This window comes from Halichoerus grypus, chromosome 1 (genome assembly GCF_964656455.1).
Source record: "Halichoerus grypus chromosome 1, mHalGry1.hap1.1, whole genome shotgun sequence".
Classification (NCBI taxonomy): domain Eukaryota; kingdom Metazoa; phylum Chordata; class Mammalia; order Carnivora; family Phocidae; genus Halichoerus; species Halichoerus grypus.
The window spans coordinates 78,633,189-78,660,858 of record NC_135712.1 but is presented as its reverse complement, the minus strand read 5'-3'; the positions used below and the strand labels follow the sequence as shown (position 1 = coordinate 78,660,858).

Below are 27,670 nucleotides of genomic sequence, written 5' to 3'. Positions count from 1 at the left end.
CTGTCATCAGAAGCTCATTGCTGGGAATTGAGCCTGGGTTTCTGCATCCAAATGATTTTTCTTAACTTCGTCAAAAATAGGCCAACATACACCAGATGCTGGAGATGGTTACAAAAGCCCTGTTTGTGTCCTTCCCTCAAATTCAGGGAACCCCATGGCTTCCTTTCTGGAGATAAGTGTGGATGCCTGCAGTTCACAGAAAGATCAGGGGTCTGGAAAACCATTACCGCCCTTGGATTTGGGACCATGCCCTGTTTTCTCTCTGCTTCTCTGCTAATTCACCTTGAAGTGTTAACAGAAGCTGGGAGTCTCTTAACAGTGTCTCCTTGAGGCTCAGCCCTAGATTCCCAGAGCTGTGAAAAGCAGATTCCTGTCCTCCCCACAGGCCTGTCCTCATTCAGGTCCCTTGCCTGATGTCTGGAAGTCATGTTGAGTCCTCTACCTTCACTGTCTTCTCCCTTAGTTTCTTCTCTGCATTAAGGCGTTATTTGAAAGGTCAAGTGATCACATCTCTCCTTGGTTCAAAAAACTCAAATGTCTCGCTGTTCCCGAAACCAAGCTGAGCATCTAAGTTCTGCACTTCAGATCTTCCTGATGGTGTTCTCTTTTCTCCCAATTTTTCTGGCTCTCCAGGGACACCAAGTCACTCAGTTTCTCCCAAACACCCACTGCCCTTTCATATCCTTGTTTTCTTCTTTGCTATTCCCCCATGACTAGAATGCTTTCCTCTTCTTCAGTTTATGAGTGCAAAGTAAAAAAGACTATTCTTCCAAGAAAACACTCATGCAGAGATGTCTTACTGATGGTTTTGTGGCCAAGAGTCACAGAAATTTCTGGATTGTGTGCTAGAGCAGCAAGGCATCTATCTTACCTCTGCTTCCCACCAGCTGTCTGACCTAAGTCAGAGACCCAAGCTGGAGAAATAGAGGTTCCCAACATTTTGCAGGGGTCACATATGGGCAAGATACCTAAAAGTGTGGTTCTCAAACTGGATTCACATTAGAGTTACCTGGGGAAATTTTAATCCCGCCTGCCAATGCTCAGGACTTACTGCACACGGGTTCTATCTGAATCTCTGGGGTGGGGAGGTGGGGGTAGGACCCAGACACTGGTATTTCTGGTGACTCCTGTGTATAGCCTACTTTGAGAACCACTGGTGTCGAGCCAGTGAAGTAAGAGCTGGGGTCCCAGAGCCCACGAGAACTGGTTTGAAATCGCAGTGTCCCCATCTCCTGACTAGGAGACCTTGGGTCACATTTTTAAAATACAAACTTTTAATTTTAAAATACTTTTATATTCACAGAAAAGTTGTAAAGATGGTACAGAAAGTTTCCATAAACCCTTCCCCAGTTTCCCCTATTATTAACATCTTATGTTAGTATGGTTCAAGTGTCACAATTACTAAACCAGTTTCAATAAATTTTTTCTTAACAAAAGTCCATCTTTATTCAGGTTGCCTTCATTTTCACCTAACATCCCTTCTCTGTTCCAGGGTGCCATCTAGGATCCATGTCCCATTTAGTTGTGAAGTCTCCATGTGAAGTCTGCCAGCTAGTAGGAAAAATTAAGTGGATGAGAAAGTCAACCTATGCTGCACTAGAACCTAAGTCTCTTGATTTCAAGGCCTATTCTAGACCCAGATTGGCCACCATCTCTGTCATGTGATTGGCATAGATTTTCCCTCCCTGATCTTACCTATCTTTGCTCGAAAGGCTGCTTGTTGGTGGTTACTCTTTGATTCCTGCCATCAGGGAACAAGATTAACTCAAAAGAAAGTACATACTACAATCCAGAACAGGACACTCATAGACATGGTGCCATATTTTCTGAACCACACAATTAAACACATGATCCAAAAAAAAAATTTTTTTTTTTCTATTCTGGGTGTGGATGACAATCAAGAAATGGAATTTGGATGCTGAAAGATTGGCATCCTGGGATATTTTGATAATTGATAGGAACAATAGGACAAGGTATTTAATCAGAACTGACCTGAAAAACCTGTCATGCTATTGTATTGACAACAGGATCTCCCCCCTATCCCTCGTCATGGTACAGTGATACTAATCAGAGTCAGAGAAATGTTGATAAGTGAAAAAAAAACTTACCAGAATCATCAGTGCATGAAAAACATACAAGCCCTACAGAATGCTTTGACTCAGTGCAGATGTTTATTGGAACAAATGTGTAGTTACTCACAAGAACAATAGCTTCTGTTGCTAATGAAATTGGCATGATCATTATTGCTAATAACATTCATGGCTGGAATCACAGCTTTAGATATACAAACTATATTTTAGGGAGGTGGATTTTTGTTGTATGGAAGAGGCAACCTAAGAGGCAGCACATTCTGAAGTTGGAATGGGCTACATCTAGACGTAATGAGTTTCTCATCTCTAGATAAGATGGTCCTAATAGACATTCTAAGCCTCTGCTTCTATGACCACGTGGGAAGTTTGGGCTTCTTGAACATTCGCAGCTGTGCGGGGGCTGATATATCTAATAAATGTTTGCTGATCAAGGGTAAGCTGAAGTTCCACAGCACATTTAGACATTTCCTCAGAATAAGGATAAAATTGTAGTTGGGGAAATAAACAAGAGGAACTGGGTCCAACCAGAAGTCTGGATTTGTACATAAATCTTTAGGCTATTCAAGTCCCGTAGTTGTCTGACTTTTAGGAGAAAGGCTATTTCAGATGTTGGTTCTGATCCCAGAATCAGAACAATGGCCTAGTAAATGTCATTTTTGTGAGAGAAGTGAGTGTAATCTCAGGAAAGCCTGAGTGGACGTTTACTCTTGGGCTTCTTCCACCTGGAAGGCCTCCCTCTCTCTTACCTGTGGAAATGCCCACCCTCCTCAAGGGTCAGCGCCAACATCGTCTCCTCTGGGATGCCTTCCTGAAGTCCCCTATTCTAACTCCTCCATACCAGAGTGGCCATTCTTTTGCCTCCATGCTGCTCCCAAGGATAGCACTTAGCAGGGTTCATTCTGTTCATGGTAGTCACCTGCATATGTGTCAGTCTTTCCTGTAGAAGCTCCTGGAAGGCATGAACAGTGCTTCCCTCATCTTGGTATTCTCCATAGCAGTCAGCACAACCTAGCCTATGGGGGCACCCAGGCAGTGCTGTGAAATGGAAAGGTATGGGGTTTTGGAATGTCTTAGAGCAACTCCCAAACTTTGCGTTGCAATTCTTCGGTGTCCGAGATAAAGCTTCAACTTGCTTGACACATCTCTGATGAAGTTGGGTACCCATTGTCATTTTCCCTCTACAGCACAGACTGCAGGGTGCCAAGAGGTAGAATGACTTGCTCATGGAACCGGAAGCAGGCTGTGAACTGCTGTCCCTGAGCATTCAGCCTAGGGCTTAGTGTCCATGAGTTCTCACCCCTCAGTATCTTCTCCCAGGAAGAGATCCTGAGTGACTCCACCAACTGTAGTGCAGGCTAAGAATTGAAATTTCCCATGAAGACCGATTTTGATAGAACAGAAGACAGGAACTTGGAGCTTCTGACCCCTTGAATGGCTTAAATCTCAGAGCTCTGGAAGGGATGAGGTCTCTGGAAGCTTCCTGAGAGAGGAGGTGGCTCTTGGAGGGGAGAGGTATTCTGCCTGGGAAACACTTATGACCTTGCAAGGCCAGGGCATTCAGGGTGAGGGACAGGGGTAAGGAATCAGTGGAATGGCTTCTTGGGGTCAGCTGTGGACGTAAGGAGGAAGAGTGCAGGGGCCTGAGTCTAGCCCAGCAGGACTGACCCTTGTGAACCTCAGGTTCCCAGAAAGGGAAGGAGCAGATGTTCTGCCCAGGAATGAGGGAAATTCCCTAGACTAGCACTTTGTGGAGCTACATTCTTGGGAACCGGGGCATGGTGGATGTGGTGGGGGTGGGGAGGGCATTGCAGCAGATGCAGTATTGGGTCTGCATCGAAGCCCTATTGAACCTTAAAGTGATTTTTGCTTTTTGGTTACTTCAGTTTTAATTCATCTCATCAGGGAAAAATGTCTTCACTGGATCCTAGACTGTCAAACCTGGGAGGGTCCTTTCAGAGGACGGGAAGGGACTTCCATAGAGTCACATGGGAGCTGGGGGCAGACCTAGTTCTAGAACCTGGCATCTGACTTCCCATTCCATTGCTCTTGGTCCCTCCCTCATCCCCACCCTGCTTCTCTCAGGCACTCTCATGGTTTGGTGTCCCGCTCACATTCATAAGTGCGTTGCTATTGGACATGCTCTAAGACTAAGAATTTTCTCTCTTTTGCTTTTTTATAGGGGACAGGGATTGGGACTGAGAAAAGTGCATAGTAGCAAAGAAGCTTTGCAGGCAGATGAAGGAGATGGTCAAAGTTGAGGGGAAGGGTGCATATGGATCAGCCCCAAGACCCAGCGGGATCTGTAAGAGAACTTCGTCTGCCTGGTAAACACAAGGACCTTTTGCTAATTCATGTTTATCGAGCACTTAGGTTTTGTCTGCATTGTGCTCAGTGCTATGTATATATTAATTAATTTTATCCTCATCAGACATTTATGAGGTAGGTAATGTATGCCATTTTCATCATATGGAGGAAGAAACGGGTTCAGAGGTAAAGTCACCTGCCCAGTGATGCAAAGCTAGTAATCGACAGGGCCTGGATTCAGCCTTGTGTTCTGATCACTCAGCTACTCAGCCTTTAGAGAGTGTGAAAAGCAGGCTGAGATGCCCCCTTTATGGGCCAGTAAAGGGTGGGCTGAATGAAGTGGGGGAGGGGAGAGGGAGGGGCATCCTGCATCAGAGAATTATCCTGTGCTGCTGACTGACCACGGACAGGTGGTGTGGGGGGTGAAGAATGGAATTCAATTCCTCATCCTGGTGACCCTCTGGATCCAGTCCTTGTTGTGGTAGATGTAGGAATACACCCCATAGCGGTCCTTCTTTCCACAGTCCTCACCCCAGGACACCGTGCCCACCAGGTACCACTGGCCTCTCTCCTTATCCAGGGTCACCATGGGGCCTCCAGAGTCCCCTGCACAGGCATCCTTTCCCCCTAGATGAAAAGGAGATGCAGGTTAAAGCGCTCCCCTTCTTAGCCCCAAATCCAAAGGAGCCTCCTTTTCCCTACATCTGACTTGTAATTCATAAAATTGGACGCGAGGGGGCGCTATAGACCATGTGACCCAAACTTGGGCTGAGGGCGGTTCTGCTGGGCCTCCTCCGAACTCAGCGATTTCAGAACGTGCGGGCTCGGGACTCTCCTTTCATAGGGGAAAACTTGGGCTTGGGGAAGGGAATGACGGGAATTTCTTAGCGCTCCTTTCTCTGACACAGGGGAATTCCCCAGTGGAATCCTGACCTTCCTCCTTCCTCTCCTCTGACTCCTCCTCCATTCAGCCTTCCAGACTGGAGGGTCTCCAGCCCTTCGGTGGCTGGTGGTGCCCTGTTGTATTCCTTCCTCTTGACTTACCTTCCTTCTCCCCAGCACAGATCATGTCCCTGGTCACTTTCCTCTTCAGAGGGGCATAGGCCTCCAGGCATGTGCGGTGGTCCACAACTGGGATTTCGATCTGGAACATAAGGCCATGGTTGGTCCCCACCCCTGGCTGAGGAGTCCGTTCTGCTCTGACGCCCCTAGAGCTGGCTCCTCCCCGTCCCCTTCCAGGATGAGCCTGAGTCCACCTTAGACCTGGTCTCAGCAATTGCCCTCTGCTCCGGGTGAAGGAACACTAAAGAGTCAGGAGATCCATATTCTGCAACTGTCTCAGGCATGAACTTGCTGTGTGACCTTGAACAGGTCTTTTGCCCTCTCTGGGCCTCAGTTTTCTCATCTGTAGAACGAAGATAATATTTGCCTAGCGCATTCATTATTCCAAATATGGAAATGTATTCAAAACTTATGGTCAGTCTACTTTCCCCCCATCCCTACAATTACTGGCTATGGAATCTGCGACATAGAGTGTAATCACGGCCCTTCAGACCTCTGAGACCACTTCCTCATCTGAAGAATGGAAGTCACCATATTTGACATACTCATCACATGGAACGGTACAGAGGAGACGACTGAGCAGATGTTTTGTAAACTACAAGCGCTGTATAAAAATGTTCAGTACTGTAGGGTTTACCGCTGCTCACCTTACAGCAGGCATTTACTTACTTTCTCCCCCACTACAGTATGAGCTTCTAGACACTGGGTCTGTATTTTGTCCACTTCTACTTACACAGCTTGGAACATAGTCAACACTCAGGTATATATATATATATATATATATATATATATATATATATATATATATATATATATTTTTTTTTTTTTTTTTTTTTTAACCTGAAGCAATAAAGTAAGGTACTGTGATTAGTGTTGCCCTTGGGGCTTGGGGGTAAATGTTGAAGTTGAAGTCTGGAACCACATGAGGAAACACCTGAGTCTCATTTACCCAGAGCAAGAACGGCATGGGTCACATACCCCAAAAGTATAGCTCCTGCTGACTTTCACCTTTTAGGTCCCTCCTGGGCCACGGCCTTCCCAAATAGGTGGGGAGAGAAAGTCAGGGCAGGGTAGTCATGAGCCCATATCCTCAGCAAGCCACCAAGTGCCTGACTCACCTCTACTCATTGTTCAGGTATTGTTCGAGTGTTACTTCCTCTGGGGAGCCCTTCTGGACCCCGAAGACGAGGTTAGATTTCCTGTTATACATGCTGGAGCTTCCTGCACTTCTTCCTCATAACATTTACCATGTTGGTAACTACTTTTTGTCCCTCTCACTTGACTATCAGCGCAAGGAGGCTGGGGACCAGATGTGTTCTCCCCCACCCCCCGCCCCCAGCATACCTAGTAGCTAGCACAACGTCTGGTACGTGGGAGGCACCAGGTAAATACCTGGGAGTTAATGAAGGAAGGGATGAATGGTTGTTGCAAATCCGAAAATTAAAAGTATGTTACAATAACATATGTTGAAGGATGCAGAGATTAGCTGTGGCAGTTACCAACCCCAGTCATGTCCGAGCCAGGCAGGTCTTGGGGGACATCTAGCATTGCCCCTAACTTTGCAGCTTGGGATACTATACAATGGTCCAGAGAGGCAAATGACTTGTTTAAGATCACCCAGCAAGTTGGTAGGAGCCAGTACTTGGAGCCATAGCTCCTTACTTCTAGTGCAGTATTCTTTTATGAAATGATATAAATGTGAACTTCTAAATGCAACCATCAAGTTCATTACTGCAAGGACTGCAGCTCTCAAGAGGCCATTCTTTAGTTCATTCTTGGTTATTCTGGTATGTGGATACTTATGGTATACAGATGCCTTGTGGGGTGTCCAAGCCCACTGTTTTCTGGAAGAATTTCCATTACCTGAGCCTTTACTATGCTACAGAAACATTGAACAATGTTTAGAGACTAGAGCCCCACGTAGAACAAACAGACCAAGCTTGTTGGGTTTCAAAATCCCAGTGAACTTTGGGGGTGAGCCTGGGCCCCTGGAGTCTCTCTCTCACCCACCCCCTGCCCGAGACTCTGAATCCCTGAGGGGCAACACGGAACAGGAGGGTCCAATGTGGGGCAGGCAGAAGCATCCCTCTCTATAGGACATAAAATGAACTTCACCTCCATCAGGGTCTCTGGGAACCTATGCAAGAACTGCTTTCCCCAGCCACTGACGATGACCATGTCCCCTGGAAGAAAGAAGACACGGTGAGGGAGGAGTGGCTGTCTGTGGGGTTTTCAGAAGGTTGCCTCTTGCAGCCCCATCATTCTCTGCTTGTGGAGGAAGGGTTAAATTTGCCCCATCAGAGAAAAGGCGACATGGTGGGGAGGAGGACTGCTGGGCTGGAGCTCACAGGAAACAGAGGTTTGGGCTTTTATTTCTGGGAGTCATTAGCGGGTTGATTGGCTATTCATTCGCCCTCATTCCCAAGTAGCACAGAACCCAGGCTCCACGGAGGCGGCCGTCTCAGCTCTCTGTTCACTGCTGTATCCCCCTGCCTCCAGCAGCGCAGGCACGTAGTCGGTGCTCAGTCAATAACTGTGAAAAATGTAGAAGTTCAGCCCAGTCCACGATGCGCTATGCTGCCTTTGGCGAGCCCCCGGCCCACCCTCCCCTGCTGAGCCCCCACTTCCCTACCCATAAAACATAAAAGGAAGAGGCTGGACTTGGGATCCTCTAAAACCTCTCCCAGCTCTGATATCCTACAAGTCTGTGAAGTTGGCAGATGTGGGGACAAGATGGAAATGGTTTGAGCACTGACAGAGAGCAATCATTTCTTCATGTGAAAAAGAGGCTGGCTACTGAAAACAGCATGCGGGGTTACGTGGGACAACCTGGCTTCCAGCCCCAGCTATGCTTCTTCCAAGCTGTATCTTGGGTAAGTCACTTCACGTCGCTGGGCCTCAGTTTTCTCATCTGGAAAATGGGACTACAACACCCCCCCCACAATGCTTTTATAAGTAGTAAATATATTAGTGAAAGTAGAGCAACTGATACATGGTGGGCACATGGCGTCTGATAAATCAGACCCATACCTGTGCCTTTCCTGTTGGCTCAGTTCTATTCAACCAGTTTTTGTCACTTGTTCGAACACAAGAAAGTTAGCTATGACGCAGCACCACTGAATTTAGAACAAGATGAAAATGTTGAGTGTATTATGTTTGAGTGTATTATTTCACTTAAATATCACAGCCACCCTATGGGGTGTTATCCTCAGTGTCGGGGTAAGGGGCTTGAGGTTCAGACCCTTCCTTGAGGTCACCCAATTGGGAAGTGGCAGGACCGGGTTTTGAACCTGTGCAGGTGATTAAGCTATTGTCCCTCAGCTCCAAACTTGCTCTTTGCTCTGCTTGGTGATGCTGCAGATGAGATTCTGAAGTGGCAGTTCCGCTTTGTCGGGGGGGGGGGGTCCTCCCCAAAATAAGGACACTTCCCGGAAGGCTTGTTGTTCCTGTTGGCACTGCCCTAGCCCCAGGGCCTGGTCCCAGCTATTCCCCCCAGCACGTCAGCACGGGGCCCCTCCGCAGGCTTCTGAGTCCTTTTTCCAAGCTCTAGGTTCTGTGACTCCATCCTCTCCCCTTTGTCCCCCAGGCCGAGGAGGGGTGGTTTTTCCTGCAGGTACTACCTGCCTTACGTTAGCATCCCCTTTACTGCCCTCGTCCTCCAGGGCCCTGGATTAAATTCTCCCTCTTGCAATGACTCGTCTGGTTTCCGTTTTCTCATCTGGACCCTGACTGATCCAGGCCTTCGAGTACTGATCAAGCCTGTCTGTTTACTGTGTGCTGCCTGGATCCACCTTGACTCAGCTGTTCTTGGGGAGGCAGCCGAGGGACCCCGCAGACCCTGGCAGCTGGCTCAGCTGGCTCAGCGGTGCCTGGGGAGGCCCCTGCTGCTCTGCAGGGGTGGGGGCAGGCATGGGGCAGAGTACCTTCCTGGGGGGAGCCCTCAGGCAGACAGATGGGCATCACAAAGTCGCTCAGCACCGGGCTCTCTAGCAGCTCCACCAGAGCCACGTCATTCTCAAACGTGCTGGGGTCGTACAGGGGATGCAGGAAGAGGTGTTTGGCCCTGAGATGCTGTTCATTCCCATCCGACTGGCGCCTCCAATGCTTGCCTGGGCGGGAGAAGGCACACGAGGCACGGGGGTAAGGTCCCACCTTGTTCCCTGTCGGCCCTTGTCCCATCCGGTCTGTTTTCAGCCTTTAACCCTTTTGCTGCCCCTCCCCTTTTCCCAGCCGTCCCACCCAACCTGCCCTTCGCCAAGTATTCCCAGAGGCTCCCACCTCTGTCTTTCTTCTTGAGCTGATCCCATTGCCTTATAACACTCATTCTGATGCTCACTGCCACATGTTCAAACCATATCATCACACCTCAGTGCCTGGGTCATGTGTTCCCTCCTCCAGGAAGCCTCCCTGATTCTCGAGTTAGATTCTTCAGTTACAAGTCTCTTTCTTTTGAATTCCCATGGCACCTTATCTGTTTCTCTCCTATAGGACTTACTGCTTCCTATCTTATACTAGAGGTCTCTGTGCTCATATTTTATTCCTTTATTAGACTGTAAGTTCCTTGAGGGTAGGGACTAGGTCTTAATTATATTGTGTTCTTAGATCCTGGCGTAGGGTCTGTAGTCTGACTATGTGCTGAACTATGTGCTGAACCAAACTGAATCAGCTGATGGTCTAGACTTTATAGAAGAGATGGTAAGCTTGGATTGTCTGGGTATGACTTCCTTGAAACCATGGATTCCTAGAGGCCTGAAGTGTCTTTAGAATGATCTAGACTGGGCTCTTATTTTACCATTATAAAAATGGAGGCCTCGACTTCAGTGACTTGCTTGTGGTCTTGCCACCCGAAAATCTTAGCCTTGGGCTTGGACTCCAGTTCTAGCTTGTTCTTCATCCCAGGTGTCCTGCCCTGATAAGTGAGCGAGTGGACACACCCCATGCCCAGAACCAATGTTGGCTTCAGGAGTCAGCCTGCCCCTCACTCACCCAGGATGATTTTGAAGTCAGAAGGTCTGAGCAGGTCTGAGTCATGTAGGACTGGGTAATCTGGATCGAGCGACCGGTGGAGGCAGTGAGCGGCAGTCACGATCCAGCTGGAGCCTGAGAACAGAATTGTACAAATGTTCTGCCGTACACTGCCCCATCCTGCCCCCCATTGCTTCAGACCACTTCAGGGTACCCCTTTCCATTGCATTTCAGAACCCCAAGTTAGACAATCATATAACCCTAATCTGAAGATGAGGAGTTAAATCTGATTTCATCTGCCTATTCTAACCAAGAGGCCAAGACTGAACATCTTAAACAGGGTTTTAGGGCTCCCTTAAACCTATGGGCTTGGTGAGCCCCAGACAGCCCAAGGTGGGTCCACAGAAGACCCTGGGCTTACTGGCCACCCTTCAGGCCTTGTGGTCCCTGGACCAGCAGCATCAGCCTCATCTGGGAACTTGTTAGAAATGCAGACTCTCAGGCTCCACCTCAGATCTATTGAAATAGAATTCTGCATTCGGTAGTAAAATCTGGGGATTTTAACAAGACCCTCAAGTAATTCCTATTCACTTTAAAGTTTAAAAAGCACTGATCTAGCCTGGGGCTGTCCTCGCCTGACTCCACTGTTGGGGAGGTGAGTGAGTGAGAGGAGGGCCTGGCAGTCTGGGGGCTGCCCAGGCAGATATGGACCCATCCAGGCCTTCTTCCTTGTGATGAGATCAGACCAGGAACTGGCCAGGGACTCTAGGTGGGTATCAATTTTTCCTATAATATCAGAGCTGGAATGGACCTTTGATCATTGGGACCAACCCATGGCAGGAAGAGCCATCAGCCATTTCTTTCCCACCCTTGCTCCCACTCCCACCCACATTCACTCCATTGCAAAATCCTGACAATTCTATTTTCTAATGCTGTTGAGTCTGTCTTATTGCCATCCCTTGTCTCCTGTCCTTATTCTGAGGCTAATGACTTCCCTCCCCACAATTGCCACAGCCACCTCACTGAAATCCTGGCTTTAGGATTTACTCTCCTTTCAATGTGTATGGCCCCTGGAGAGAACATCCTTATAAATCTGCAGCAGCCTTCAGGATAGATCTAAATTCCTAAGTATGGTATTCAGGGCCTTTGTAAATCTCCCTTCCTTGGCTTCTCCAGGGTGAGTTTCCTGGTTCTCCCTGGTCCCATAGCCCTGGCACACCTTGCCTTTGAGGTTCACATGAGTGCCTTGTAATCAATGTTTGAGGGTCTGACTCCTCAACTTAGTCCTCCCCAGTGCCCGAGACTGACCAGGACTTCATAGGTGTTTGTTGACTGAAGGAGCAAGCTAGAGCAGGAATACATATCTCCTAGCTCCAGTTAAGGGCTCTTCCTATCACACTGTCCTTCTGGGTCTCACTTCTAGTGTGGACAGTAAATCTCAATGGAGAAATCTTGGTCAGTCTCCAGGAAGAGGGTTGGGTTCTTTCACTTTCACCCTGCCCCCTAATGCTGGGTCCCCAGCCCTTTCCACATCTCCTTACCTAGAAGGGAGCCCCCACAGAAGGGCTGCTCTTTCGGGTATGATAGCATGGCAATCCAGGGGGTGGTGCCTTTCTGGGCTGGGCGTCCATTGAAGATCCTGGCCAACAGCTTTCGGGAGAACTTGGGGACCCCACACACTGCAGCCAAAGGAGGGAGGGACAGATCACACTGTGGCCTTCATCTTGCTCTTTGCCAGAGATACCAGCTCAACACCCTCTCTTTTTATTTATTTGAGCAAGGAGCTCACTGCGGGACTCAATCCCAGGACCGTGGGATCATGACCTGAGCAGAAGGTGGATGCTTAACCACAGACGCTTAACTGACTGAGCCATCCAGGCATCTCTCAACACCCTTTCTTAGGAACATCTATTATTTTTGTTTTCCTGGCATTCATTGCTCTTTTAAGTAACAGCACTCCAATTTTCCTCTGGGGTCTATTCTCCCTCAATTCTTAGTCCATATGCCCTGAGTTGGAATGATCTTACCTCTGATTCTAGAGACAGGAATGTGACCGAGACCTGATGAATTAAATCCTCTCATCCTCTGCGGACGATTGCTCAGAGATGGGAATGTAACTCCAGCCAGCCCAATGAAGGTCTGCCTTGGGAATTTTGCTAACCATATTAAAAAAGAGAAGGACTTTCCTGTTGGGGTTGCTAAATTGCTGACTATAAGCTAAGGTCTGCCAATGATCACTTCATGGGGAGTCTTCTGAGAATGATGCTACTAATGGAAAAAAGTGGGTCTAGATGAGGAAGAGTGAAGCAAGAGGGAGACTGTATCCTGATATTTGAGGTCCTTGATCTAACCATAACTGAAGCCTTGTGATAAGGACTTTTCAGCTATGTGAGCCTATAATTCTCTCTCCCTTCCTCCCTCTCCCTGTCCCTCCCTCCCTCCCTCCCTCCTGTAAGCTGTTTGTATTGGGTTTCTTTCACATGAATGAAAGAGTCCTGACTAATAAAGAATTTTCATGCTGTATCCACAGGGATCTCTTCTCAGAGAAGCCCTTCCTCAGGACCTTGGGGGGTAAAGACCCCTACAAGTGTCTGCCTGCTCCATATTATTTCCACTGACTTGGATTTATAGACACAGACACACAGCATCTTATAGCTAAACAGCCCTTGAAGACTATTTAGTCCATTCCTCTCATTGTAGAGCTAAGGAAACTGAGGCTCTAAGAAGGGAATTAACATGCCAAAAGTTACTCTATGAGTTAGTGACAAGACTCATTCTAGGTCTCCTGACTTCTGAGCTTTTCCTACCCTGGCCAGCACCACTAACTCTTACCTGTGTGACTTCCCAGAGCACTCATACCCAGGTAACCATCTGCCTTCTTTGTAACTGTCACCTAGCTGCTGAGTAGGGCTGGGATGCATCTTCAGCATCTCCCAGTAGCTTCATTCCGCATGTCCTTGGCCACTGCCCCAGGCTAATGTCCTGTCCCCATTCCCAGTAGAATCTCAGAGCCCACTGGGTGAGAACTCCCCCAAGCATCTTCTCTCCATCTGCCCCCTCTGTAAACTTTTTTCTCTTCAGAAGTAATTCTGGACTCTGGATCTCCTCACTTCCACACTCTCGAGGGCCTGGCTTGGAGGATTCTCACCCTTCTCCAGTATCTTGAATCTCTCCTTTGCTTATGCCTCCAAAACATGGCCACATCTTCTTACCCTAAAACCATGCTTCTGCTTTCCTGGCTTCTCATTCACTCCATAGTCTTTCCCTCTCAGCCTTTCCATAGCCAAGCTTCTGGAAAGAGGAGTTGACACTCAGTCTCCACATCCTTCCTTCTCCTTTGGAGGTAGATTTGGAAGAAGAGAGCACCAGGCTCTGCACACTCCTGGGAATAAAGTAGCTGTTTGGACATTTAATAGACTCCCAATCATAGATGGAGGTAGAATGGCTCTGGGCCCGTACATGGGACTTCAAGGGTGATATTTACATGTGTAGGAAGATACTATTTGAAATTTGCTCTCATGTATTCTTCATTTCCAGGGATTTCCCTTGCCCTCTGGCTCCCTATTATTAAAGCTGGAGCATCCAGTGCTTTAGGTGAGGCTGGACACAACTTTGAGTTTTGAAGGAGCAAAGCAGAAACCAAAGTTGGAAGTGGAAATTTTCATTTGAAGAGTCAGGGATTGTGCTGAAAGATTTGTAGGTTTCAAGGAGCCAAAACCCAGAGAACTAAGTATACCATCATATGATTTTTACTCCAAGTCAGAGAGAAAGGAGGATGTAAGTATAGTCTCCTGCCTCAGGAGAGAGATAAAACCTAGGAGAAGTCTGGACACAGAGTGGGGGAAAGGAGGGAGGGAAGGAGGAGAGAGAGAGAGAAGAAAGATGGAGAAGGAGGGAGAGGAGGGGGAGAAGAAAGAAGGAGGGGGAGGGGGAGGAGGAAGGGGAGGAGGGGAAGGATGAGGGAGAGCTGGAGACTTTGAACACAGCAGGGGGCCTGCTTCTTGGATCCTCTCAGAGTTGACAGTAGAGACTGGATGCTTATCCCTGGGGAATGTCCTGCCTGGAGACTGTCCTCTAGAGTGCCCTGTGGCATTTGTTCTCTTGACTACTTTATCCCTCCTCATGCTCCCTCCGTGGCTTCTGAAGCACTTCTCTTCCTGTGTTTCCGATCCCTTTTTGGTCTCTTTCTTGAGGTTTCTCTTCTCTCCATGCCTTCCATGCTGGGGTCCCCTTCATCGGTCCTTTGTCCACTCTTCTGTACACTCGCGGTAGATAATACCAGTCTCCTCCCGTGGCACCCTACCACCTATCCTATACCCTGATGGATTTCAGATCCGTGTCTCTGACCTGCCCTGGCCTCTGAGCCATTCCTTTCTTGCTATTCCTTCCTTACATCTCCAGCTGGATTGCTCGTGACCTTCTCCCCTCTGACATTCCAAATGTCTGTTAACGCCCGCATAGACGGCATCCCGGTTTCCTCCATTTCCTTCAGCCCCCATATTCAATCAGCCCCTAAGTTGGTAAAAAATCACTAGGAGAAGCAGAGAGTAATGTGTTTCCTCCATGCCATGTCACAGAGTGCTTTCCATGTAACCTCATGATACCTCAGTATCTCAGTACGTCACAACATAAATAGCTAGAGGAAAGGAAAAATTTGAAATTTTTAGTAGAATCCAAAACAGATAATCCTCAAGACCGGTTACATGTAAAACATCAAGCACAATTTAGGATTCTTTTAGTTCTCAATAGTGTAAAAAACATGATGTTTTCATTATGATACAAACCCCAAACAAAGGCAAACCATGAGTACATCCATGGAGAAGCCTCGCTAACAGGTTAGCTGTGCACCTGACCCCGCTCCATGCCTGCACCATTTCATAGGATTCCTATACACCAAGCCCTGCTGAATACACTACTTGGATGTTTTAAACTCCTCCCGCATCTACATCTGCACCAGCTTAGCCCTAGGTCTGGTGGGTTTTTACCATCTCTCTCTAGAGTGCTTCCCCCCACTTCCCACACCCTGCTGCCCACCCTCAGGTCTACGCATTCAGAATTCCCTGTGGATGAGACCCTGCATTTCTAACGAGCACTCCAGGTGATTCTGATATACTCCCACTTAGAGAATCACTGGTTATAGGACAGCACAAACATAGTATAGCCTTCGAGACTCCTTCCACTCTCCCGGATTCCCCATGCTTCCGCTCCACTCACGCACGCTTCCCGGCTTGATCTTCATCCACCCTGGCCCATCTCTCCTGGTGCATTCTTTGCAGCCTCTTTGCAAAGCTCTCCAGATCCCCTTCAGCCCTGTGACTCTCTCCTGCCTTTAAACTCCCACAGTGCTGAAATCTCTACTTCTCTTATGACACTTGACGCCTTTCACCTGTGTGAGACCTAGATGCATGAGACCCTGTCTTGCATGCTAGTTTGGACTCTTTGAAGTCAAGAACTTAATTGGCAGGCACTTCAGTGAAGGCATGCACAGCCTAGAGGGACACATGTCCATAACCGACTCCATTCTTCATTACTCCTTCTTGAATGAGGTCCAGATGACAAAAGTTGTACCTTTTCTGTAATGGGAGAGATAGTAGCTTAATGAGGGGTCAGTCTCTCTTCAAAAAGCCAAAAATAAACAAGCGTCAACAATCATCAAACCCCAGAACGAAGGCTGTTGGTTATCCACAGGAAGTTTATTTCCACTTTAGACCCCTGACAGGAGAAACAGAGTGCAGAGGTGCCTTGCAGAGTAGTGAAGCTTGTGATATAAAATATACAAAATATAGCACCCTCTACATAGGAGTGTGTTTTCATGAACCAGTTGGAAAAGTGGACACTTCCCAATTGTTCTCTTGGAATCCCTCTCAGGGACTTCTCTGGCTGCCTCGCTCTGATGGAGAAATCCCAGAAGAGCAAGCTCTGGGGAGAAGGAACACAATCAACCCTGTGAGGCTCAGGGAGAGGCTGCGGGCAATCAGAAGACTAAATGCTAGAGTTAGAAGGACCCTGAGGGGGATCTAATGTCTTCCTTTTACAGATGGGGAAACTGAAGCCCACAAAGGAAAAGTGATTTGTGAGAGGTTAGACAGCCAGTTAGGGGCAGAGCTGAGGCTAGAACTCAGCACTCTTGGCTTTATCTCTTTTCACTGTCTTTTACGGGCAAGTCTCTGCTTCCCTTGTCTGGCTCCTGGAAACCCAAGGAGTGGATCTCTGTGAACATCCGTGCCAGGTGGGTTCTCTGAAGAGCTCAGACTGAGGGCACACCAGGTGATCTGGTGGGATCAAGTTACACCTAATGTCCTGAGCCCACTCCTTCTTCCATTTTCCTGCCCAGAAGCACACACAGTGGGGCACGGTGTGGGCCCTCTCTTTTTCCAGGCAATCCAGTTGAGTCTCTGTTCCTGGGACTGGGGCTCAGGTGGCCTTTTCAGATGATATACTTCAGAGCTGGAAGTTTGCTTCATGCTTGTCTGGAGCTGCAGGTGTGGACACCTGTGTTGTCAGCTGGTACTGGAGAATGACATATGAGTCTAAATGATGTGTTCAGAATCAACAATGGAAGTTCTCAGGGATGGGGAGCCTCCCACTGATATTCTCCTCCCCCTAGTCACCACAAAGCTTTCCAGCTTTCTCTTGGTCCTTTAATAGAGAGATTTCCTTTAATAGAGAACACAGGGATAAGGCTTGGATTACAAGAAACTTTTGGGAGAGAAATCCAAGGGATGAAAGTACCCCAAGACATCACACTAGGAGACAGGGCCTTGGGGGTCTGACCCCTGTCTCCTCAAGCCCGAGTGCTTTCCCCCTAAAAGGGACTAGACTCGTCTGTGCTGAGGGCCGATTTGAGAAAATAGATGGACTCAGTGTTCAGCTCAACATAAGGGATGGTTTTCTAACAATCAGGTCCAAGCTCAGGCACACCAACAGTGGGACCGAAGGGTTTCATAAGTGAGTAGGAGTGCATAAGGCCACCGGGGTCAAGCCCTTCTGGAGAGGAGTGCTGGGATTAGCCAGAGGGCTAGTTCCCTCATTGTACTGCAGGGGAGAGTGAGGCCTACAGAAGGGAAGGGGCTCGCTCAGGGCCGTGGACCCAGGCCTCTTGCATACAGCCTTTTCCTGTACCACACTGTTGCCTCTCAGAGCCCCGGGGGCTGTCTTGGGAGGAAGGGTTCCATTCCATTTGGTCTGGTGAGTAACTTGGAGTGTGCCGTTGGAAGTGCGTGTACAGCCTCACTCAGGCTGGGGGAGGGCAGGCAGGCCCTGAGGACGTCAGTCAGCTCACCGTTCCACCTGGAGCTCTCCCAGACCTTGTGGGGAGCCCATCTGCTCCCACACCCAGTCCACATAGTTGGAGACCTTTGTGTAGACCCCATAGACCTGCTTGCTGCCACATTCTTCAGGGCCCCCCCAGGACACCAGGCCTTGGGCCACCCAGCGCTGGCTCAAGTCATCCAGAATGACAAAGGCCCCACCACTGTCTCCGAGGCATGTGTCCTTGCCACCCTCGAAGTAGCCGGCACAGAACATGTTCTCCGTGACGCTGTAGTTCCCCGACCGGGACTCGTAGCTGGTTTTGCACTCCGCATACGGTACCACGGGTAACTTGACATACTGCAGCACATCTGACAAGGTCCGCGTGCCACTGCTGATGATCTCATCCACTGTCACATTAGGATTGGAGATACCCCAGCCAGCTACCAAGCCCAGCATATGGGGCTCTGGGCCTTCTGGCTCAGGACTTGGCAGGCAGATGGGCATGACATGGGGCCCCAGGGGCACAGCCTCCCGCAGCTGCACCAGAGCTATGTCATGGTTGTAGTTCTGGATGTTGAAGTCTGGGTGGAGCACCACTTGTGCCGCAGAGCTGTTGACAGCCCCTGATTTGTCCCGCACATCATGCAGGCCCAGGTAGACGGTGACATGCTCCTTGGAGACCGGTATTACTGTGTTGTCTCTTCGCTGGGAGCGCAGCACGTGGGCTGCTGTGAGGATCCAGGACTCAGAGAGCAGGGCCCCACTCCCAAACCACTTGTCGTTCGGCACCCTCGAGGTATCCTCCACCACTATCAGGGCCTGCCATGGAAAGAGGCCAGGCTCAGCATTCCGGCCCCCGATGATTCTCTTGACCAGGTTTGGCAGTGAGCGGGAGGGCTGACCACACACTGTAAGGAGAAGGAGGGAATGGGGATAAGAAACAGGGACTGGTCAGATCAGCCATGTGAAAAGAGCCACAGAAAGAAATTCACATCTCATCCACTGTAGATTATGCCAACATGGGACCCTACTCTACATTATAGGGCCATGGTGGCCCAGGAGAGCTCTGCATGGGTGTGACTTTTGACCTAAGTCTTTCTAGTTGGCCTGTGTGTGGTCTAGCTCTTCTGTAGCCAGAGCCATCTATGGACCAGACCATTGCATGCATGGGCCTTCACCAGCCTGAACCATTTCCAGCCAAGTTCACTTTGGCCTGGATATTCCAGAAGTGGACCATGCTGTGGATACTTAGAAAACTTCTGGAAACCATAGGTCATGGGCTTTGAGAGATGGAAGGAAACTAAAAGACTGTCTAGCAGGTCACAGTGAACACTGGACTGGGAGCCAAGATACCTGGGGCCTTGACCTGGCTTTTCTCTCATATGTCCTGTGCGACTCTGGGTAAGTAAATTTGTCTCTCTGGACTTAAATTTTTGACCTGCTAAATGAGGCAGTTGGTCAATATGATCTCTGTGGATCTTTCAAATTCCAAATTCCCTCAATTTTTATTTCATGTTCCCTGGCCACCCCCATTTTATAGGTGAGTAAAATTCTCCAGACGTTAAGCAATTAGCCCAAGGTCACATGGCTATCAAGTTAACAGGGGCATTAGCAGAGGGCTTAACTAGATTCTAAGATCAATGTCTTGTCCTGTATCCCACAGTGCCTCATTACATGTACAAATCATGGTCATGGGCTCTATAACTTTTTCTTCTTTGGCCTAAAGGACTCATGCTGTGAATGTGTGCCCAGGGCGTCCAGGGTTAGGGAAACATGGCATAATCTACAAGCAATGATGCATAGGCCCTGCTCTGAGCCACCCATCATTGCACCCAGGAACCCTGTAGTACCTTCAGGGGAAGAAGAAAGGTCTGATCAAACTTCGTTCCACTGAGTTGTACCCCGAGCATGCACATGCACCACCAGCCTCCTGCAGCCAAACGCCTTTGGCCCATGAGCAGGGGTCTTCAGTACCACTCCTCCACTGGCCAAGAACAAGCTCACATGAGCCTTCCCAGCAGGGTTCTTAGGCCTAGGAGGTAAGCCTGGTGTGAGTATGGGCTTCTTCCTCGTTGCAAATAGCCAGGCTATACTCTTTGGTCCTGGATACTTTCAATGATCCTTTAAAGACCAAGGAACATTTGAATTTTCTTGGCAACTTTGGGAGGTCAGGTTTTCAGCAATCTAATGCTTTTCAGATGTTCTTCCTCCTGATGCCAAAGGTTTCTTACATGATCCTTAGGCACCCTGTCATTCCCACCAGGCCAGATGTGAGCTGGCCTTTGCTAACTTTCTGTGGCCTGGTCTTCCAGAGTGGAAGGCCAGACTCTTAGTTACAAGCCACAGCCTACGAGGTGACATCTCAAGGCGATCTGTGACTGGCCCTGCACAATAGCTCATTTAGTGCTGAAAGGCCCTCATCTGGTGAGGGCCAGGCCTGTGGCTGAGTCCATGTTTACAACAAAGCCAGCACTGAATGGTGCCTTTTGCCAATGTCAGAGCTGGGGAAGCTTGGAGAACCACTAATTTACAGATGCAGAAATCGAGGTTCAGAGAAGGCAGGTGACATACTCAAAGTCATTAGTGACAGAGCCAGAAGAAGAGCCCATTTCTTCTAACTCTTGCTTCATTTTCTCCACTAAAGTTTTTCTTCTTGATATGCTTTTGTCCTTTCAAGAGGTTGAATGATGCAACAAGCTTTGAGAGAGCTCATTGAAATGAGGCCATTCTTTTTGGCTGCTACCATTCTCCATCCAGTCTTTCCTGGAACAAAGGTATCTTCTTGAAAACCTAGAGCTTCAGCTGTGCTGAAGCCAGATTTGGGCTCTAGAGCACTGGAGGTACTGAGAGAGGGCCCTTAAAACAAAAATGTGATATTGTATAATTCTGGGTCCATGAGGATGGCATGAAAACACAATCAGAGTCAAGAACGTCTCAGCATTGCTTGTGCTGATATCAAAGTCTTCGCTTCACCTTCCAGCTCTGCCCCTAACTCTGTGGGTAGCCTTGGACAAATCATTACATTTCACTGATCCTCAGTTTTCTCACATGTAAAATGAAGGGCAAATAATATTTGCTTAATAAGGTTCCCTGGAAAGGTGGATATTATGATGCTAGATAAAATGGCTTTCTCCTTTCTGGCTTGCTTCTGTGTTCAATTTTGATGTTTTAGGAGGAAAGACTTTAGAAATCTCTGGCATGGTCCAATGGTGAACCATGGTTCTTCCCAATACCAGGTATTAAAAGAATTTCATGACTCCCTGTATCTAAGATGCTTTGTATAAATATAGAGGATGATGGCCGTTAAGGGTCATAGAATGTTATGGATCACCTTGTCCTGCTCCCTCACTTCTTAGGTATGGAATCCTAGCCTCGGAGAGGTGAGATTACTTACCAAAGATCACAATAAGAAAATGATAGCACCAGGACTAGGACCCAAACCCCTGACTCCCAGCTCAATGCCTCTTCCCCTTCCAGAGGTTGCAACATGGCTGCCCAGGACGAAATCTGCCTGAAATGCTTTTTCCTTTGGCCCACATGGTATTTTAGCAAAATGGGAATTAGATTTTCCAGTTTGCCACAGCTCCACCATTCCCTATCTTCTCTGAGGGTTCACCAACTGTGCCCTTGAGTGTGCTCTAGACTAAGCCTAGATGAGATGATGGGAATCAGCAGAGTATGAGTGGCTTGACCTTTCCTCTGCTCCACCTCCTCCAAGTTCTTTCTTGGGCATAAAGCCCTCCCAAGTGAAGTCTTCCTAACCAGTCCTCACCCCTCCACTCCCAGACTATCACACGCAGTGAATTCCTCCTTCTCTAGGATCTCATAGCCACTGTGATGGCCAACATGGAATGCTAACATTTTCTTTGGTTCTTAAGGACAATGGCAGACAACTCCATAGTTTTTCCATTTTGACATCTAAATCTAACATCTAGAAGCTTACTGAGTGGATATTGATGGTTACTAAAATGTACCATTCAGATAATACACTTAGTTTTCCCAACACTCTAATTCATAAAATGCAAATGCCACCCGACGTTTAACTACACGGCAAAGCTCATGCTTTGCTGCTTTTCCAGCGAACGTGCAGATGGGATCAGCATCGATCCCCAGTGCTGCTCTGAATGGTTGTGTCTTTCAATTAATTCTGCTTGATTAATTAAATCAATTTTGCTATTCTTGCTTTTATTACAAGTGTAAATTTCTGTGCCATGACTATTAATTTTTTTTGGTGTGGATTATTTGTTTCACCCTACAGTGTGCATTTGAGGCTATAATTTTCTAGTAAGTCGATTTGAATGTAAGTGTGCCCTATGATTGCAATGCAAATCACCCATACTTTTAATGCTAAAGCAAATATCTACAAAATGTCCCCCAAATCTCTATGCATAGTGACACTTTCTATTACCACAAAATTCTTTTTTCATTTTAAAATGGGGTCAGTAGGTGAGCCATAGAGTTGTAGCAGTCAGTAAGACTTGAACAGGTTGCTCTTTGGAAGAACTTCTTACTCTGTCCTATACTTATTTGTTATTTGTCTTACATTGTTCGTCTCCTCTACAGCACAGTGAGTGCTTGAGGACAGGATGCCCACATTCTTAATTTCCCTGGTGCACAGCTGGTGCACACACAAACTGTTGGAGGGAAAGCCTGGTGGGAAGGGAGAACTGCAGAGAAAGGAGACAGGAAGGCTCTTGGTGTGATAGCACAGGCTGAATATGGAAGCTGGTTGGTTTGCAAAAGTGTGAGGTTGGGCTTCCCTATCCTTGGCTCTCTGAGATATCTTTTAACAAAGAACCAAAGCATCATGGTCCCCATCCCCACTCCATCAACAGCCAGAGCACCTTGGATGGGAGACCTGGAGGCAGAGGACTTGAGAGTCAGGTACCTGGCAGGCATGTGGGCTGGCTTCTCCCCAGTACTTCATTCATCCAGACTCCTTGGGCGGAACAGGTATATATACCTGGGTGAGTGAAAAAAGGTGGGAGAAGAGGGAGAAAGGGTTGATTTGTAGCACGTGGAAAATAGATCTGGGTTCTTAATTCTATGGTGGACCACTGCACGTCTTCCAAATGGTCTCTCTGATGCCATTCTCTTTAAGCCAGTCCTCCCTGCAACCTGAAGGATCTTTCTAAAATGGAAATCTATGCTTTCCCTCTGCTCCGAATCACCAATGGCTCCCCATTGCCCTCAAAAACAAACAGCACACTCTTCAGCAGGGTGCCTGAAGCTCTGCACAATCAGACTCCTGCCTGGGGATGGTGCTCCTCCCTCTGCCCCCCCCACCTCTCCCCCCCCGCAGGCCCTTCCTCCCCCTCAGGCACCAGGTCCCCCAGAGTTCTCTGTGGCACACATGCCTTCTCTCCTTTCCCCGCTTAATAAACTTTTTAAGAAACCACACTAGTGTCCACCATCTTGTCTGAGTCTTACATTAGCTTTGTGAATTATACCGCTGCTCCCCTCTTGGAAAGTGAGGATTGGAAGCTTAGAGAAATTGGAAGAATTTTCTTAGTACCAGTCTGTGGTGGAGGCAGAGCTGGAGGGCTTTGCCATCTCCCTGAGGGTTCCTTCTCTGCCAGGGCCTTGGGTGTGCATGTGAGGGTACTGGGGTGCCCTGTGGCCTAACCCCTGGGACATCAGCCTGAGGCAGGGAGAGGTGAGGCATGCCCCCTAATGTTTCTCCTCCCAATTCCTCCCAAACTTCAGCCAGTGGTCTGGCTGCTGCAGCCCCCGGTCCAACCCTGAGACCCAAATCGTGTGAGGCGGGAATGTGCTGGTTTAGCATGGACGGCTCACCTGTGATATTGTGGAGCATCTTATAGTACGGCTGTTGGCAGGAGTACTGGATCTCAGATTTATATGTGGTAAGGTTGTTCCTGGTGGAGAAGGTGATCAGCCCATGTTTCAGCTCTGCTGGGGCTCCACAGTCTGCAACTGAGAAAAGAGAGTGACACCCCCAATTAACCTTTGCTCTTCTTCTTGGGGCCATATGGTGGGTCTGTCTCACACAGATGTGCAGGTTGTGCACTGCACACACCTGCAGAGAGCAATGCTATAGTCTATGAGAATGGTACAGGGCCTGTGCATTCTGGATTGTCTGCCTTGGGGTGGTGCTGCTTTTGGGGTCTCTCCCATCCACTGTGGCACTACCGTGTGGCCAACTCACCTGGCCTGGTGTCAACTCCAGGGAAGGGGCAGGACTACTGAGATTTAAGCAGACCCCAGACTTTCCCCCACATAGCCCTTTCCTTGACTTCCAGTTCTATTACACAATCCTCTTAGTCTCTCCTGCCCAAGCACGAGGCCTCTAACTCAGCGAAAAACCTCTGGCTGACACAAACAGAAGAATCTTCAGTTCTTCCTGACCGAACACATGCTGAGTAAGAGCAGTTAATGTGCTCACATTGGTGCTTGGCATACAAAAACCAAATCAAACAGAAAGAAAGCAGCTCCTGCGTGAGTACAGGACCCTACCCTGCTGGCTCTCCATGGGCATCTTGCTTGGTCACAGAAGGTGGGAGGTGAGATCCGGGGTAGACTAAGTTTTCATTATTCACCTGCTTATGTTCTCCAATTGTTGGGGGCTGGATGTTGGGCCTCGCTGTAGGATGCCTGCTCCTCAGAGGTGGTCTTAGGGGCATCGCCAGCACAGAGTCCAGCATGAGTCTGTCAGAAGCCAAGTCACAGGCTGAGGCCCCAATTTGTCAGGGCCTCTTCGGGAGCCTCCTTTAGGGGGTGGTGTTCACTTCTAAGGAAATCTTCATCTTAGGTCTAACAGGCTATGCCAGAGTTGAAGAATCATAGAAGAATCACGGAACTTTTTAGTTGATAAGGAACCCCAAGGCAGACAATCCAGAATATCATTTTAACTTTACAGATGAGCTCAGAGAGGAGACTTGGCTGGCCTAAGGTCACACAGCGAGTTACAATCAGAAAACTAGACCTGACTTTAAACCCAGTGTTCTTTTAAGAAAACCAACTGACAGTTCTTAAGGATCTGTTTTCTACTTAAAATGGCTTAAAATCAATATTAACTGGGTAATGATGGACATTAGCTATTAATCTCCTGGTTATTTCAGAGGACAGTATTCCAAAAAGAAGAATTTCCAGTTTCCCCCTCCTTGGGACACAGAGAGAAGGCAATTTGCCCTTGAGATGCTACCCAGAAATTGTAGTTTTTAAATTTAGAACTCTAAATTCATAATTTTGATTGAATAAAGAGTTACCTAATCTAAAACAGAGTTGACTCCAAGGCCCTCCATTGTGGAGGAGAGGGGTGAAGGCTGAGAGTAAAACAGGTGCCTCCTATCCACAAGGAAGGCAAAAGCCAAGAGAACTGGTTAATCTTTGGTCTTGACCTCTAATCCCCTTGGACAAATCGTTCCTATTCATTTTGATCACCCAAAAATGGAGACACTCTACCACACTGTGTGAGTGAGAGTCAGCACTAGGATCACAAGAGGCGATAATAGCTATTATTTAAAGCCATGACACAGTTTTAAATGTATTTTCTTGCTGAGTCTCAAAGCAGATTTTTCTTCCTTTTTTTAGGAAATGCCATTGACTGGTGCCTGGATCTCGGTATTACTCTTGTCTCTCCTAACGTTGGCCTAGCAGTTCATTTTGCCTAGAGTATTCTCTGAACCTAATACCTAGTTCCAGGGGGAGGAATTGCAGGGTTGGCCTTGGACACGGCTACCTGGTCAGGCTATTGAGAGCCTGTTACTTGGCCAGCAAGGGTGGGGAATTATTTCCTGAGTAGAGGGCCTGCTTTCCTATCACTCCAGAGAAGTAACTTTGCTGGCCCTATAGCCAGATAGAGGTGAGAAGTAGTATAAAATAGAGGGTCGCTTCAGCTTGGGTATGGTGAGTGGGGGTGGTATGCTTCTACTCCCAAGTCTACTGTGGCAGGTGAACGGCCATGTCTCTCTGGGACCTGGGGACGACTTCCCTTTCCGAGGGGCCTTGAGCCCTGGCACAATCAAAGATGCTACACCCAGAGGCCGCTTCCTCAGCTGGTCTCGCTTCTTTGCTTTAGGAAGGATCTCACCCTTTCCCTAACGTTCCCTCTGGCCACTTCCACACCTTGGAATCAAAATGTCCTTTATGTTTCCATTCCTTTGGCCTCCCTTTCTCCTCATTCTCTGGGATGGGATACACCACCCCACATTCTGTCTCTGCTGTCATCTCTGGCTGACGTTTATTTTCCTTCAGACACATCTTTCTTGACCCGCCATCCTGAGTGTGCTCTGCCACAATCCGGGGCTTCCTGGAGAACGACACACCATGGGCTCCCCCTGGCCCTCCGGCCTCAGGGACGGCCCCCTACCCCAGTGCCTCTTGGTCCCCACCCTTGGTGCACCTGAGCTCCAGCATCACAGAGTCCTCACTGTGCCGCTCCCTCACCTGCTTCCCCCACGCCGGAACCCCTGGGGTCCATGCTCTGGCCACCCTGAGGCCTTGATCAAACACTGCTTCTTCTTGAGAGTCTTTTTGCAGTCTTCTAATTGGATAGGGCTGCCTCCTCCTTTCTCCTTACAGAGGCCTCTATTCATATTCATCTCTCTGACACATTTATCTTATGTTGCCCGGTATTGCCATTATTGGGGTCCATATCAAATCTTCTGCCTAAATTAGGATTCCCTCTATCTCACTGAGTACAATATCTTTTACACTTTGGGGACATAACCATATTGATTGAACCGATGCTCATCTTTACTGCCCACCTCCTCTCTGCTCTCAGGGGCACCCCTGCCCTAGGCTAGCACCACAATCTATGCACCTGCCATCATCCACCCTTGCAGGGTTCTGCCCGCATCAAGAACCCATGTAATCACCACACAGACTGAGTAGTCACGTGTAATGCACGGCTTCTCTGATATGTCTATTCCGGTTTGTTCAGGCTGAAGCAGAGGTTCCCACCGCCACTACAGAGCCCTTTATCGTGGGACCCAGTGATGTCCCACCGCACCAAAGCTGAGGACTGTTTCTTTTGAGGGTGAGACCTCTTTTGAAACCTTTAATCAGCGAGTTTTCAGAAATGCAAGATTGTAAGCCCCAGCCCAGAGGAAAGAACCTCTGATAATGCACTTTCAGCCCCGGGTTAGGTGCAGGTGGAATAGAAACTTTCATGGATGAGGCTATGTCTAGGTTTCCTACAAAACCCATGCTCTATGAGTTATTGTTAGTTTCACCTACTCCTGGTTGTTAGAAAGTAGCCACAGATAAAAATATTAAAGTCATCAAGTCACAGGCCTTCTGGCCCATTTCAGCTTCAAGTGTGGAGTGGATTAGGAACCAGGGCCCACTTTGACCTGGTCAGCCTAGGGGCATGTGGTTGTATATGAAATCTTGGGTCTCTAGGACCAAAGTCATTTGTCCTTTGAGAAGAGTACCGTCCACTTGGAGGTGCTAAAAAGAAAAAAATATATATCCCCCTCGTCCTTTCATTATTTTCCAGCGTACTGGTTGAATGATGAGTGAGCCCTCCAGTGGAGAATTGTCCTTTACGCAGCAGTTTCAACTGCTTGACTGTGTTGCCTGGTTCGGCATCCACACTCATCCGCACAGAAATTGGAAATGGAGTGTTGGCGGGGTGGGGAGGGGTGCAGTAGTTCTGGGACCCCAGGGTCTCGTGAGTGGTCCATTCCTGGACGTCTGCACTCTGTGGGGTCCCGTCATTCACTCTGTCTCTTGCTCTGACCCGAGTTCGTTCTCCTCATCCATTTCGGTTTCTGCCACCAGGGTGAAGTTCAGAGAAGGGTCAGGAGGTGCAGGGAAAGGAAGCAGAGAGAGGAAGAGAGAGAGAGAAAAAGAAGAGAAAGAGAAAAATTAGCAAGCAAAGCAGAAACAGTTCATGCAGGAAATACAGAAATCGCTACACTAGACTGATGAATGCAGTTGAGGTACAGCCGGTGTGGGGGACAGTTTGGGATTGTGGAATTTGTACCATTCTGAGAATTTGCACAGTCACAAGTCCTGGCTCATGAGGATTA

General features: G+C 48.3%; 1 protein-coding gene across 10 annotated transcripts in view; it reads right to left on the bottom strand.

Annotated features, from left to right (window-relative positions):
- MASP1 (MBL associated serine protease 1) overlaps positions 1-27,670 on the bottom strand; it is a 79,564-nt gene that overhangs the window by 12,930 nt on the left and 38,964 nt on the right. For 2 of the 10 annotated variants that reach the window (XM_036066717.2, XM_036066714.2), the window contains 3 exons: positions 23,472-23,609; positions 22,564-22,638; positions 16,094-18,583 (listed from right to left, as the gene is read on the bottom strand). In XM_036066717.2, coding sequence (XP_035922610.1) covers positions 17,700-18,583; positions 22,564-22,638; positions 23,472-23,609 — 1,097 coding nt within the window. In that variant the 3' untranslated portion in view covers positions 16,094-17,699. Of the gene's footprint in view, positions 1-1,420; positions 1,552-1,695; positions 3,126-4,795; positions 5,022-5,438; positions 5,539-7,571; positions 7,990-9,379; positions 9,566-10,442; positions 10,557-11,962; positions 12,101-16,093; positions 18,584-22,563; positions 22,639-23,471; positions 23,610-26,117; positions 27,410-27,670 lie in introns of those variants that run through there. The other 8 variants (XR_013446080.1, XM_036066718.2, XM_036066716.2 and 5 more) reach the window with 8 other exon arrangements.